The 14,986-nt window shown below is 44.9% G+C and overlaps 1 protein-coding gene across 4 annotated transcripts; it reads left to right on the top strand.

The window, feature by feature from the left end:
• The first annotated feature begins 2,188 nt into the window (after positions 1-2,188).
• Positions 2,189-12,527, top strand: zbtb18 (zinc finger and BTB domain containing 18). Of its 4 annotated transcripts, none has more exons than XM_084948592.1 (2): positions 2,189-2,629; positions 7,507-12,527. In XM_084948592.1, the coding sequence occupies exon 2, from the start codon at positions 7,524-7,526 to the stop codon at positions 9,219-9,221; it is 1,698 nt and encodes a 565-aa protein (XP_084804718.1). In that variant the 5' UTR covers positions 2,189-2,629; positions 7,507-7,523; the 3' UTR covers positions 9,222-12,527. The 4 variants fall into 4 exon arrangements, with proteins under 4 accessions (XP_084804718.1, XP_084804717.1, XP_084804716.1 ...); XM_084948591.1 differs by lacking the exon at positions 2,189-2,629 and adding an exon at positions 4,394-4,782; XM_084948590.1 differs by lacking the exon at positions 2,189-2,629 and adding an exon at positions 6,016-6,192.
• The last annotated feature ends 2,459 nt before the right edge of the window (positions 12,528-14,986 follow it).

Here is a 14,986-nt window from a genome sequence, read left to right as displayed (position 1 = left end):
TGCCACTTACAGGTTAGACAGGCCCTGCCACCAGAAGCCTTGATGTTACTTCAGCAGGACAGAGCAAGTCACAGGTCTCCCGTGAAAGAGAAGTCCAAGACAACTCATGTGTCACCCGGGAAAGATACGGGCAGTTAAAACCTGTCAGCCAGCACAGGAACCTGTTACTTTTATTCACCCTTTTGTATCCAAGGTCACTGCTGGGCCTGTATTAGTCATTTCAGAAAAGAATTTCCTTCTTCCTCCTTTCATTTCAGACTCCGATTGACGCCTGTAAGAGTGATTTCTGGTGGAGACAAAACAAACATTTTAACTACACCTTACAGACATTTTGGATTTGTTCTTCTGACTCACACAGCTTAGGCAGCCACACTTTATTATAGGTTTTAACCGTGCTATAAGCATGAACAGCAACAGAGGCACATTAGTTTTTCTCACTCCAAAAATCATCATAGCCTCTGTTAAGGAGACAGTTTCCTCAAATATGTTAACATGTCTTTGGATTAGTTCAAATACAGATATAAGCTTTCACAGAGGAAAGACAAGTTTAAGATTTTAAGAAATTCTTGGTATTGGACAAGCTCATAGTGTACAGATGTGACTCAAGCAAACATATTATTAGTGATTAATATTTTTATTGTGTTTAAGCAGAAGATAAATTGCTGTTTAGTTCATAACATGTCAAAAAAGTAAAACAAACGATCATTTTATTGTTAACTGTGGCTCTCAGAGCTGTCTGTCTATTTAGTCACTTAATGAATAATAAAAACACATTAAATAAAAATGCCTTTAAGGCCTTTGTAACAGTTAACTGCAGATAAAATGTTAATCAGTTTTATTCTTTGTGCTTTGAAGAATCACCCTAGTTATACACTGCAATTTTGATATTATTATGAAAGTAGTAAAGCGTAGATTGTTCCTTCTAACAAATAACACTGGGCCAGATAACATGTCTCAAATGCATTATAATGAACATGGGCTCTGAAATGTTTTGAATAAAACCCACATACTACTACTGCATCAGAGCCACACCTGGAAAAGGTTTGAGGATTTGCCACAGGAGACACTTTGTAGGGAAATGACAGGGGTATTATCAATAGCTGTATTCTCAATTTTGTGGATTCTGATCTACTGTCATGGCTTTCTGATGCACCTACAGGCCAGCCGAGCCATCATTAACACTGTGTTCTTTTCCTACCTCGGCAAGTCAAAACAGGTTTGCTTTATATTAGCAGGTAGGCGCCTCTTTGCTGCAGCAGCCATTGAGGCACAGAAAATACCTTCATGGTTTGACCAAGGCGTTTTGGCTTGGGGGCCAAATAAAACATACAGGCAACATTAACAAGGGGATGCCAACATCACTTCCTTTATAGGGATAAATTATGAAAAAGTGAAAGTTAAACTGTGTCTATCTGTCTATCTATCTATCTGAGTGATCAAGGTTAACTGTGTGTTGAAGAAACAAACTCTGAAGCAGACACACAACCTCTTTACTTTTTACTACAGGCTGCAATCACCCATTCACACACACCATACAGTATTTTTCTATCCATCACTTGGAGTGGAGTATCTTGCCCAAGGACACTTATCTGACTAGTAGATGAACTTCTCCGCATCCCTTCATCGGGCAAAGAGAACTGCATCCCCCCTTTTTTATTGATTGAACAAAAAATTACATTTTTAACTGGATGGACAGAACACACTTTTAAAACGAGGTGGCATTAAAATGAAGTAAGGTAAGTGAGCAAGGTAGGTTTGTTGACTTTACATCTTCCTAATTATCTATCAACTACGTAAATACGTAATAAATTGTTTGTAACACTTGAAAATGTTTATCAGCGGTGCATTAACAAACACATTAATATAAATGCTCGTATTTGTTTACAACTACTACGCAATATAAATCATTTATCACATCTTCATCTGGTCATCATACATAATACATGTCCACCTCTGGAAGTGGTGCAGCTGGCTTTATGCCTGTGTCTTAAGCATTATCCAGCACCACTGGAAAACCCAACCACATGTTTTTACTTCCTGTCAAGGTGGTGCACCTGCTCATATCAGCTCCACCCCCTTAGCCTCCCTCCCTCCCTGCCTCCTACCCCCCCCCCCCCCCCGCCCACCTCTCGCTCCAGGTTTGACTACAGTACCCAGAGCGCACCGCGCCGCTCTCCACTCTCCCTCGCTCTCCGCTGCGCCAGTCCGCCTCACTGACTCGCAGAACCAGTTGGTTTGGCCCAGCTTCTTGTTTCCTGCCTTCTGACTGTGTGTGTGCTGCTGCTGTTGTTGTTGCCTGGTGTCAACCTACGCCGACGGGAGAAGAAGACATATCCCTCCCTCTCCTCTGTCAGAGGGCCGCTTCCAATTTGCCTTCACTTTCCTCCTCGCCGGCACCATTGGCTTCCGTGCCGTGCCAGTCAACTCGCCTCCTTCCCCAGCCCGAGTTGAGCAGCAACAGCTCGGAAACATCTGGCCGCCGCAGAGTGCTAGACTCCCCGTCCCTGCGCCTGCTCGCCTCGGCAGCCTGTTATGGAAATTAGTCCAAAGTCAATCTAGTTTTGTCTCCGAAGGAAAAAAGAGGGGATTTTGACGGAGGAAGCGGGGAAGACGGTGGACCTTCTTGTCTGTAAGTGCTGCTTCTAATACCGGAGTCCGATTAAAGGAGGCTCAGGAGAGAGAGAGAGAGAGGGTGGGTTACGGAGGGGAAAAAGTAGCTAAACCTTCCTTAGCATGACTGTGTTGTCTCCACGCACTAATAGTTGCTATGTTAGCCGTCCCTCCGCGGTGTTTTAGGGGCTGTTGTCATAGCACCTGGGCCTCCCGAACAACTGTAAATAGCTCAATATTGCAGCCCGTCCGCCTTACTTTTGTTAGCCGCGATCGGGCTATAGCTAGCTGCGTGGGTCAGTGTGTCTCCGTGTGTGTCTCTCCCTGTTTTTCTGTGTTTGTTGTGTCTTCTGGTAAGAAATTAATTACAATACTCCTTTTCTCGCTCGGAGACTTGTCTCTGAACAGCCTGTAAGCGGTAGCAGGAGTTGGACTTTTATGCTAATTTTTTCTCCGGACCGTCGTGGGCAGGCAGCTTGAAAATTGAGTCTTAAATTAAAACAAACTCCAGCAGACTTTCTCCTAAATTTGATAGCACTTTAGAGGTGATAAAAACGCGTCAAAGTGAGGTGAAATTGATTTTTTTAAAGCGACTTCCAAACCGTGTAATTAAAAGAACTCCGGTGGTGAAGTTAATTAGAAGTTTAAGTTGATTAATGTGATGTTTCCCGCACTTTATTTCTGTTTTATTGACACAGTGAAATTTTTCATTACAGGAGATTACACGGCAAATATTTCTAATTAACTCACAAAATGTTGAAATGGGTGATTACGAAACAAAGAAAAAATAATATTAATGTAATTTATTTCCACATTTGTGTGCAGCTGTGATCACATTTTATTGTGGAAACTCAGTGGGCGGTGTTGCTATTATTTTATTTAAAAAAAAACAACTTTATTTACAGCCAAAATAAAATAGAAAATAAAAGTTGCAGAGTTGTAAACGTTACAGAAAGTTTGCCCAAAACGAAAGCGAAATACAGCCGTTATAATAAGTGTAATAAGTTTCTCCCCGGCTATTAAACACCCTGCACACCTTTTGTTTTGCCCTCACTGGACTCTTTCGGCTCATTTTTGTCACCCAGTGAGTCGTCCGAAGGGTCCGGGCAGTGGTGGTGTGTAGGGGGTGGTGGTTGCTGGATACATGGATACATGGATATATGGATGGATGGATGAATGAGCGGATGAATGTGTGAATTCAAGACGAGGCAGCGGCGCTGAACCGTAAAAGAGTGGAAAACAATATCAGCTGCGTGCGTCTGTCAGTTGCAAATGTGCCGTGTTGGCTTTTGTTTATGGTAACTGGAAGGAGAAAAAGACAGAAGGAGAAGGACAGAGAAGTGCATTTCAAATGATTTTAGACGCCAGGTAAAAGAAAAGTTGTTTGTGTGTGTGTGTTTTTAGTGTGTAAACTTTGCATTTCCTTAATAGTTTTGGTGGCAGTTGCAGCTTAGTGATTTTGATGTGTAAACTCCAAACACCAAATCCCAGAATATTTTAGCCGACTTGTGTTTTATTTCCCGGAGAGAGAAAAAAAGGAGGGGGAGAAAGAGAGACAAAGTTGTGCGGTGTTGGTAGAATGAAAGAGGAGTCTGGTGGCAGGAGTGTAGAGGAGGCAGCATATGGCTGTAGAAAGAGCACAGCTGGAGGTAGCATCTCCATCTGAGGATGATGTCAGAGCAGCTGACAGGCTGCCATCCACCCCACCTCCTCCTCCTCCATCCCTCCACTGCCTCCACCCCTCCCCAGTCCTTTATTGTGAGTCTCAGCGGCAGCCTGGGAGAGTCAGTGCTGTGCGTGTGTGTGTGCAGTGTGCGCACGCTGTGTGTGTGTGTGTTTGTGGCTGCTGATCAGCGCCAGTTAGGAGGAGGAGGAGGAAGAGGAGGAGGAGGGAGGTGGTATCTCGTTCCCCCTCCAACATCTCCTCCACTTTGCATCTGTCCCTCGCAGTTTGAACAGCGTGTTTTTTTTTTTTTTTTGCCTGCCTGCCTGCCTCCCTCTTCTTCTTCTCTCCTCTTCTACCCACTCATTGATTCAGAGAGAGCGAGCGAGCAAGAGAAAGAGCAAGAAAGAAAGAGAGAGAGGGAGAGGGCGATACACAGCCATTCCCAGCCAGAGAGCCCGGCTATTCTGCTACAGTGGAGTTAATCAAGTTGATGCATACTGCTGCAGGTATCGTTTTGTGTGTGTATGTGTGTGCGTGTGTTTACAGTAGGAGAGTCCGGGATGGTGGAGTTTCGTTTTGTTGTGGGGGATCTCCGGTGTGTCAAACCAGTTTGAGAACTGCGTGAAACTGCTGGCGAGTGCTTCAGAAGTAAACGGCAAAGGTAGCCGGTGCTGCCTGTCTGAGGGGTAATTGCAGCCCGGGAGCAGTCTGCTTGTTTTTAGCTTGCAGTCGAGAGGGGTGCATTTAAAACTTAAGCTGCTGCTTCCTGTTTGAGCTGTCAGACGTTTTGTCAGGACACTTGTTAATTGAATGGGAAGTGTAGTTTTTTGCAGTTTAATCGTGATCATAAATCATAAAAGTAAGTCTCCTTTGAAATGTAGTATTTAGACATTTTAAGAGAAGGCAATAAACACATATTTTAGCTAATAAATAGGCTTAAAAAACCCTAGAATAAACTGAGCAGTTATTTAATCTGTATTATCTACTTTACTTTTTTCTTGTTAATTCTAGCTTGCTGTAAAAATTACTTGAAAGCATGTGCGGTCCGCTCTACCCATTTTCCCCCTCCTGTCGGCTGGAGTAGAGGAGACTAATTTAGAAGTTGCAGATTTGAGCTGCCTGAATTGGCTAGACAGCTGTAATCGCACTCCCTCCTAGTCTTAATCTCTTTATCTGGCTAGCAGCTGCCATATGGCCCCCGTCAGCTGGATCAGATGTGGGTAAGCCTCCCTCCCCGGCCGTCCCAGCCTCTCCCTCACCCTCTCCCTCCCTGCCTGCCCCTCTGTGTGTGTCTCTCTCAGACCCCTGCCTGAGCTGGCTGGCCGGGGCCGGGTGGGCTGGGTGACTGGGCTGCTGCCCTCCTGAGCCTCCGCCGGCGGCTCCCTCCCCACCGTCGCCACCGTCGTCTTTATTTTTAGCCATCTTTAAGGATTAGGATTGATGCTGTGACGAGCAGGGCACTTACAGTGATTGTATTGTAAATCTTCTCTTCTGGGTGGTGGTGGGTGGAGGGGGTTGAGGAAGAGGGCAGTTTCTACTATGGGGCGGATGTGCGGGGTTTTTCTTGTAAGATTCAGATGGGAAGAAGTGCATGAGTGACGGCTGGTTTATATGTGTGTGCGAGTGTGTGTGTGTGTGGAAGGAGGAGGTGGTAGAGGGGTTTGGCTGGACGGTGGGGTGGGGGGGAGGTGGGAGGTGGTACACCCTTGTCCCTGTAAGTCCCCCTCATTAAAAGCAGTCTGAACGAGCCGGAGGGCGAACACACATGCACATCACACGGACGCACACACAGTCTAACACACTGACATTCTTGGTTTAGCTTCATTCAAATGAGGTGATTTAACTGCTTTGGTTAACACAGTGCAGAGCGGGACCAATGTATTTTCTCAGGCAGGACAAATCGACTTGGCTAACAGGTGGGACCTTTTACACATTTCTTTTTTCTTATTGTCTATTGGAATCAAAGGTTTTTTGCACAATTAGTTGGTAATTAATTTTATTAATTTGATAATTTCCAGCAAATCTTCTCTAAGAACACCTGCAGAGCATTGATGCAAATTTCCTCCCTTTTTTTCCCTCCACGTCTAATCTCACACCTAAAGCCGAAGCTCGCAGGTTAAACAAGGGACAAGCTGTTTTGTTTTTGACAGTGCTGTTTCAATTGGCCAGTTTTGCTGCTCGACTTAGCCTGTGGAGGTGGTTGGTAGGTAGGCTGGTGCTAAGTGTGTGTGTGTTGTGTTTTATATGTGAGGACAGTGTGTGCAGCTGAAAGCCGGTTACCTAAAAGGGCTGTGCCAGGCCAGGCCAAAGTGGGTTAATAAAAATAACCAGCGTAGGAGCAGCGACAATCCAGGAGTGCAGGCAGAGGAGTTGGAGAGATACAGAGAGTGAGAGCGGAGAGACCGAGTAGAAGAATCGGTCGCTGGTGGTTTACCTGAGATTGAGTCTTTGTCTTGGTATAAACTGAGTTAGTGGTTTTTCTTAAATGAAACCATAAATTGTATTTTCTTTCTATTTTTCTTGTCTACTTTTTATTTATTTTAAATTAAGCAAGTAATTGGAGCAGAAAATGAACATTTGGTTTGATGTATGAAGGAATGCGTGCACGACTTTACGAGAATTGTTTCTGTCGATGTTGGGATGAGGAGTAAAGAAATCCGGGTTGTGCGTAGGTCATGGCTTATTTTAGTTAACTTTTTATGTGTTTTAAAATTATTATTTCATGTGTTACTCTTCCTGTTTGTGCCTTTTGTGTTTTCTTGTCTTTTTCTTGTTTTGTTGTCAGCGTCGTTATATCAGATATGTTTTTTTACTGATTCTCTCTGTCCTTGTGTTTCTTAATTTTTAATCTTTTTGTGTTTTTTTTACCAGATTTAATACAAATTTTGTTTACAGAAATTGTGGCGTTAAAAGAAACCTCTTAGTGGTGATAAAAACTAAATCATGGTCTCTGTTTAGCTTACGTTTTTAACTTGTTTTCCACCTTTTTAGATTCTCTAGTTTTCTATTGCTCCTCATTTCATGTAATCTTGGTTGCTTCTTGTTTACCTTTTAATTCTTTATATTTTGCATATTTATGCTCATGGAAAGGTTGTTTTTTTAATTACACCCCCTAAATGAAATCATTAAAATAACAAAAAATAAAAACTGTAGGTTTAAAATGAAAGACATCTTTGATACTTTATGAGATGTAATTAACTTTGACGCTGTGTCTGTGTGTGTGGCTTCAGGTTATGAGGACGGCAGGATGGAGTTCCCAGACCACAGCAGACATTTACTCCAGTGTCTGAGCGAACAGCGGCATCAGGGCTTCCTGTGTGACTCCACGGTGCTGGTGGGCGATGCCCAGTTCCGTGCCCATCGTGCTGTGTTGGCCTCCTGCAGCATGTACTTTCACCTTTTCTACAAGGACCAGCTGGACAAGAGAGACGTGGTGCACCTCAACAGTGACATTGTCACAGCTCCGGCCTTTTCCCTGCTCCTGGAGTTCATGTATGAGGGCAAACTGCAGTTCCAGGACCTTCCCGTGGAGGATGTGCTGGCAGCAGCCAGCTACTTGCACATGTATGACATTGTCAAGGTGTGTAAGAAACGTTTGAAGCAGAAGGCCACAGCGGAGGCAGACAGCACGCGCAGAGAGGATGACGGTGGGTCCAGCTGCTCTGATAAAGCCGATAGTCTATCAGACGGTTCCACAGGCCGGCCTGCTACTGCCGACCTGCTGCACAGTGATGAAGAGGAGGAGGGAAAGGCAGAGGGAGGGCCGCTGTGGCTGAGGCTGCCGTCTGCAGACAGACCAGGGACACCAGCTATGGCTACAACCAGTCCAGGACAGGGTGAGACGGAGACGCAAGCAGGGGAAGGCCTGGGAGAGGGAGGAAAGCTCCTTTCTCCGGCCGGCAGCCCCACCAGCTCCACTGGATCTCTCTCCCAGAGGTCCCACCGCTCCGTGAGCTCTCGTGGGGGCCACAGGGGTAGGAGGGTGTCAAATGATGCAGCTGACTGCGTCCTGGACCTGTCAGTCAAGCCAATTGCAGGTAGCAACCACACTAACCACCACCAATCCTTTTTCAGCGGAGCAGCTACACCAGACAGCCTCCAAAGCCCATTGGCTGTTAGGGTAAAGGTAGAAAGGGGCGTGGCTTCAGATGAGGAAGAGGAACTGGGAGGTGGGGACTATGACATGGAGCATAGCGGCCTCACCAAGGCCACGGTTCCTAACACCAACGGGGGCCTGGCCCACCACGGGGTCGGAGGGCCCTTGTCGGCCCAGCGGAGGCTCGGCCTGGAAGCACACCTGTCTGCTCTGCGAGAAGCCTCCCTGGCCTCAGAGCTGGAGCGGGAGGAGAAGCCTCCAGCCACAGCAGACGATGAGGACATCCTGGGGGGCGAAAACGAGCGCGCTCAGGCTGAGGCGGCCAGCATGGATAGCTCGCTGCTGCCTTACGTCTCCAACATGCTGTCGGCTCAACACACACAGATCTTCATGTGCCCGCTGTGTAACAAGGTTTTCCCCTCACCCCACATCCTCCAGCTTCACCTCAGCTCCCACTTCAGGGAGCAGGAGGGCATCCGCGCCAAGCCCGCCGGAGACGTCAACGTGCCCACCTGCAACATCTGCAGCAAGACCTTCTCCTGCATGTACACGCTGAAGCGCCACGAGCGGACACACTCCGGTGAAAAACCCTACACCTGCACCACCTGCGGCAAGAGCTTCCAGTACTCACACAACCTCAGCCGCCACGCAGTGGTGCACACGCGTGAGAAGCCGCATGCTTGCAAGTGGTGCGAGCGGCGCTTCACGCAATCCGGGGACCTCTACCGACACATCCGCAAGTTCCATTGCGAACTGGTCAACTCGCTGTCAGTGAAGAGCGAACCTCTGGCGCTCCCAAATGTCAGGGATTGGGCGATCGAGGACAGCTCCCAGGAACTGTGGAAGTAGAAACAGACTTCTAGGTTTGGTAAAGGGAAAAAGACGGAGAGTGAAAGAAAGGCAGAGAGGCGTGGGGAGGTTAGAGGGAGAGGCAGAGTTTGATATTTGGGGTTTAAGTGAGTCACGTTCTTGTTTGTTGCAACATCTCATTCAATAGCACTTTAATAGCACATGAAAATGTTACTACTGAGTTGTTTTTCTTTTCTTTTTGTTCCTTTTTGGTGTAATTTTTGTTTTATTCTATTTTATTCTGAATCCTCATTTTTATTTCGCGCAAGTTCTCTCCTGTTGGTGGTTTTAATTGCGTCTCTGGACACGGGTCCCAGTGAGAAAGTCTCGCCTTTTTGAAGAGTTTTCACTCTGTTTGTGTTTCATCCCAGACACAACACTCCGATGCTGGCCAGCGTATCGGTCCCAGTTCCACAGACAGCAAAACACCACTGCAGGAGTTCAGGTCGAACACACTGAAGTGAAAAAGCATTACAATACACTAAACGGGTACTGTGATCACCACAAGTCGACGCCACCACACACACAGTTTGAATTAGCGTGCGCACACGCGAGTGTGTGTGTGGTACTGCACTACTCTGGCAAAAATTTCACCTAACGTGCGTGAGTGTGTATGAGTGTGTTTTGTGTGTATTGATTTTATTTTCTACTGGCACGGAGGTGTCGTTGGCGAAGCGCTCCCCGCTTCTCTTGTTAAGCTCTTTGGTGTTGTGTGTTCAGGGGAAAGCTGACTGACTGACAGATAAACTGATGGCACTCATGCAATGCACAGCCTCCTTTTTTCACTTCCAGTCAATTTGAAGTATTTTCTAAAAATGAAAAGACCTTTACAAATAATTATTAATTATTATTGTTATTGATAGAATTTTTTTCTTAAATCTAGCTGGCAGTCTTTAAAACATCTCTTGTTGAAAAGGTATTTAATTTAAGGTTGTTGTATATTGTTCTGATATAGTTTAAAAACTTTAATTCTTTGCATTTTTTTAAATTAATGATTATTATTATTATTATTTTGTTACTTTTTTTTGTAATGGGACCTGCTGTTGTTGCATGATGTCCAAACTGTATATTTTAAAATAAAAAATGTGAATTTGCTGTATTACTGTACACATTGTAATTGATCAAATATTTGACAACGGGCTTTCCTTTTTTTTTCTTTTCTTTTCTTTGTGAATACTACTCCAGGGTGCGGTCTGTTGAAAAACTGAATATTATTCTCACGACTATGGAAAAAAAATGCATGAAATTTTGATTTTGTCTTAAACCTTTAAGTTGTGGTTTTTGCATCGGGGAGGGGGAATGTTTGAACCGTACACTTTTGACAGTGAAAAGTCGGATATTTTGTACTCGCTGGGCTCCTAGAAGAACGTTACCGAATGTGTTTCCGTCGGATGTTGAAGCGATATGATGAAGCATTTTAAGCCTGTGTCTATATGCACTGATCTTTCTGCTGCACGCGTGTGTGTGTGTTAATGCGTGCGTGCGCGTGTGTTTACGAGCGTGTGACTCGGTTAGCACCAGTCAATTTAACCTACTGAAGATCTACGTCCACCCAGCACTTCCTCCTCTTGCTCCTCCTCAGGCGTTAAATGTCTCTACTGCTATAACTTTTGTGTCCGTCCTCACCAGTTCTAAACGCGGTCGAGCCATTTCTTAATTATTTCTGCAGATTTGGGCTCTCGTTTCAGGTCTGTCGAGTGCAGTTTTTTAAAACATTTTTTATTAAATTGTGGCTTGGCTGAAGTGTGAAGGATACGGAGGGAGGGAGGGAGTAAGGAAGGAGCGAGGCTGAACCTGAGCTGTCCTGCTGAAAGTTGAAGGGTCAGATATCTCTGCCACACTGTTGCTTCACGCTGAGCCGAGCTGTGCTGAGCTGAGCGGGGCCGTTAAACTCACCCAGCTCAGTGCAGTGTGCATTTCACATTAGGTGCAGCGGATGTCACGTCTGTGTGTGCGTGCGTGTCTGTTTGTGTGTTTCCTTTTAAAGCGTAATCCTTACTTTGAGATAGATGGGAGAGAATTGGCATGCCTGAATGCACCTTTTTAAGCTTAAAGACATGAAATCAGATTTTTTGCTGAAAAGATGCCTTTATTTAAAAAAATAAAAATAAAATTACATTTCTGATGCTGTGATGTATTTGATACTGTAAAGCATTGAGAAATGGCTGTTGAAAATTTTGTGTAAATTCTTGGAATTTATTGAATTTATCTATTTTGATCATGTGATTAGAAAACTCTTGTATGTAAATGTTGCGTTTGGGTCAGGGCTACATCAGTTTCTTCTTCTTTTTTTCTTGTTTTTATTGAAATTTCAAAATAATTGGTCAAGCGTTTATACAATCCAAAAACATTTTTCAGAAAGATACTGATGCTCCACATTACCCCCCCCTCTCTCACTCACTCAAATATGTATGTGTGTGTGTGTTAGTGTGTGTGTCCCCGCAGATGTGCATGTGGTGGGTGGGGTATATGTACATGCCGCCCCGTCATCTGGTGGCACCTACAGGCTCTGCCAATGCAACAGTGTGGGTGACATTGCGGCAGTTTGCACCACATCGTCTCATTTTTGTCCCGAAATGTTATTTCTTCACTGGCAGCGTCTCTGCATATGGGCTCCCTCCATCCTGCTGTTGTTTTCATCATTACTGCTGGGGGTTTTTTCCCATTTTTTTCCCTCCCCGTTCTGTTCCTCTGGTTTTACTTGACCGCCTTAAACTGCTGTAGTCCGGGCTGTTATTTTATTTTTAAAAGTGTGAGTGTGGGGTGGAGTGGCGGGAGTGATGTTAACCACTCAAGACGCTGTGAAGTAAACCACCCCAACTGGACATCTCCATCTTTTTGCTGTGCTTACTTGAAAACAAAAGGGGGTAGATTGGGGGTTTTTTTTGTTGTTTTTTTTTTAAGTAAGGTATAAAAATAAATAAAATTTAAAAAAAAAAATCAAATGTCATAGACAGTTTATGGTAAAGAAGATGAAGGGTTGGAGGGTGGGGAGAGGGCATGAAATGACTGAGTCTGTTTTGAAAAAGGACAATCACTGTCTGGGGGGGGGGAAACAAACAGATTTCAATTGAGATCTATTTACTCCCTGTTGAGATTACAATTTTTTTCCTTTGCTTTTCTTTTATGTTCCTTTTTTCAGATTTAGTCATTTTAGCTTTGACAATCATAGTTGGGTTGATTTTTTTTTCTCTCAAGGGGAGTAAATTCTAATTGTGTTTAGTTTTGTAATTTTTTGGTGTGCTGTTGTTGACATTTTTAAATTGTGTGCAAACTGCAATAAATTATAAGAATCTTGAAATTCAACCCGTGTGTGTGAAGCTTTTTTCTTTTTTGTGTTTAACTTTACTCATAAAAGTCACAGTTTCCTCGCTGCCATTAAAATAACGAAGATTAGCGACATTTAACTCTGTGTGTGCGCGCTCAAGAGTTACAGGTTGCATGAGGGCCAGTTGGGAGGTCTTGGCATCCTGCTCTGCAATGACTTGTCATGTGGGTGGAAGCTGTGCATGTGTGTGTGTCTGAGAAGCTCTACAGCGAGCCGTGCCTGGACACAGCGTGGTGGCCTGCACACTCGCTGTGTGTGTACTCACACAGCTCCTGATATATATCTGCAGCACTGGCTGAAGTGTAGGCTGCATTTGAGAAGAAAATGTGCAGCAGCTTGTTGAGATCCAATCCCCTGCACCACACGCACACAGCCTCCTCCTAAAGGTTCTCAGGCACAGGTTTCCAGTAAAGAAATCAGCTTTAGCTAATGTCTTGCTGCTCAGTAAACCGGCTCTTACAGATGCATTAAAAGCCCCTGCACTCGGAGGCCAAGGAGCAGCGTTCATTAGGCCACAGATGGCCACTTCGATAAGCCCCCAATGCACACTCACGTGATAAGCTCACTCCTAATCTTTATGACATTGTCCCCTGTCTGATGAATGCCTAATGTCAGTTTAAGAAACTTGGAAGTGTTAAAAAGATTTCAGTGTGGCGTCCACTTCAAGGAAAGTTCAATATTTCAACTTTGCAGCTATTTTACTAGGTGAGGTTACTCACAGTGGCTGGCCATTATTTGGAATATATTTATTTTATTATAAAACTTGTCAAAAAACAGTAGGAGACATTTCATTTTAAAAGAAACCCCCCCTTTTTTCTCAGTTGAGATATCGAGACAATGTAAAAAAGTCTCTTTGAGATACCTTCTTTAAATCTTCAGAGGCAGAAAATACATTAACCCTCTCCTTTGGTCCTGCGCTACTTGGTGATCATTAATTGCAATCTGCAGCGTTGTAAGTGAACATCTGCTTGTAGACAACTGCGCTCTCTCTCTCTCTCTCTCTGTATGAGGAGGCCGTGCGAGGTTTGCTGTGAATGTAGGTCATTAATTTGTTTCTGTCCTTTGTTTACTTAAGGAAGGGGGGACAAAGGGGCAGCTGCAGAACCATTTGGCTGTGCCCAAGGCGGGCCAGCTCAACATGTTGGGAGGCTGAGACCAGCTTGGGCTCCTGTCTGGGGCCCGGGCCCCTGCACTCTGCTGGTTTGCGTGAGGGAGCGGACTCTGCCAAGCTGCCAGGGAGGACTCTCGTACCAAGGGAGGGAGGAGGGAGGAAGAGATAAAGAGAAGAGTGTCATGTGGACATGTGGAAACGTCCTGATGTTTGGCTGTTGTGTCTTGGTTTGTCTCTAAAATGACATCTGCAGGTTTAACAGAGAAAAAAAAGGATTATTTAACTTTGGAACTTCTAAAACTCAGCTCGAGACAGATGTTTACGTCTTAAAACTCCATACCATACAAATACCAGACTGTTATGTTTTTGCTTTGTGTAGCAGTGTAAAAAAATTATTCATGTATTTATGTTCAATCCATTAAAAAAAATGGATTCTCTTCCTGTGCATAAAAATGAAGCTGTTTAAATGTACAGTAAAATGAAAGCTCCATAACAAACAGGATTCAAGCTTTTAGCCTTGACGAGACGGCAACGCTATTCACGCATTCATTCAGAGCTTATAGCGCACTGACGGGAGAAAAGCTTCCTGTATTCCTTCTCATGTCGGGGACTTGTTGATTTGCCATGAAAAAGGAAATATTCCCAGGACAGGTCGAAGCACAGAAGAACCGATGGCAAGGGAGCGAAAGAGGAAAGCTGGGACAAACCTTTGTGTGTGTGTGTGTGTGTGTGTGTGTGTGTGCAAGTGATCTAGGATTGTCTACATATTTAAAAGAGCGCCTTTGTCAGGCACTCAGCACAGCAGGACAGAAGGCAAGCAACAAGCGGCCCGCCTGCAGCAGACAATACAGTTGCACTACACTGGCTGGGGTGGGGTGGCTGAAATGGGGGAGGTAGTGGATGTGAGGGGGGAGGATTTTTGGGAAAATCAGGGGGCACAGTGTCCCAGCAAGCCATCCATCCATCCAGCCGCCCACCGCACCCTCGTCCCCCTCCTCTGCCTTCCTGAAAACAAAAGGCGATGCAACTCGAACTTGAATATCTGTGTGTCTCTGTGAGAAGGGGCCCCAAATACCACTTACACATAACCCCCCCAAAACCACGGCAACCCCCATGCACATCCTCCACACATACAGCTACCTCACATAAGAGACTTATTGATGAGCAATTTTCACACGTTTGCAAGAAACACACATTAGTAACACAGGTTTATATAACCTGTCATCTAGCACACACGCACAAGCACAAACACAAAGGCCTCCAGCTGGTATGTCTTCAGGGCTGGGCTACGATGGGATTAAACAGTACTTGTCCTTTGTGTAATTC

Source organism: Perissodus microlepis, chromosome 13 (assembly GCF_051167445.1).
Source record: "Perissodus microlepis isolate ML-2025 ecotype Zambia chromosome 13, ASM5116744v1, whole genome shotgun sequence".
In the NCBI taxonomy this organism is placed as follows: domain Eukaryota; kingdom Metazoa; phylum Chordata; class Actinopteri; order Cichliformes; family Cichlidae; genus Perissodus; species Perissodus microlepis.
Note: the sequence above shows the minus strand (reverse complement) of the source record. Positions and strands in the feature narration are given on the sequence as shown.

Coding starts and splice junctions, on each gene's coding strand:
- zbtb18 (XM_084948590.1), top strand. CDS start 6,153: ATGTATTTTCTCAGGCAGGACAAATCGACTTGGCTAACAG. Junction 6,193..7,506: donor CAAATCGACTTGGCTAACAG/GTGGGACCTTTT, acceptor GTGTGGCTTCAG/GTTATGAGGACGGCAGGATG.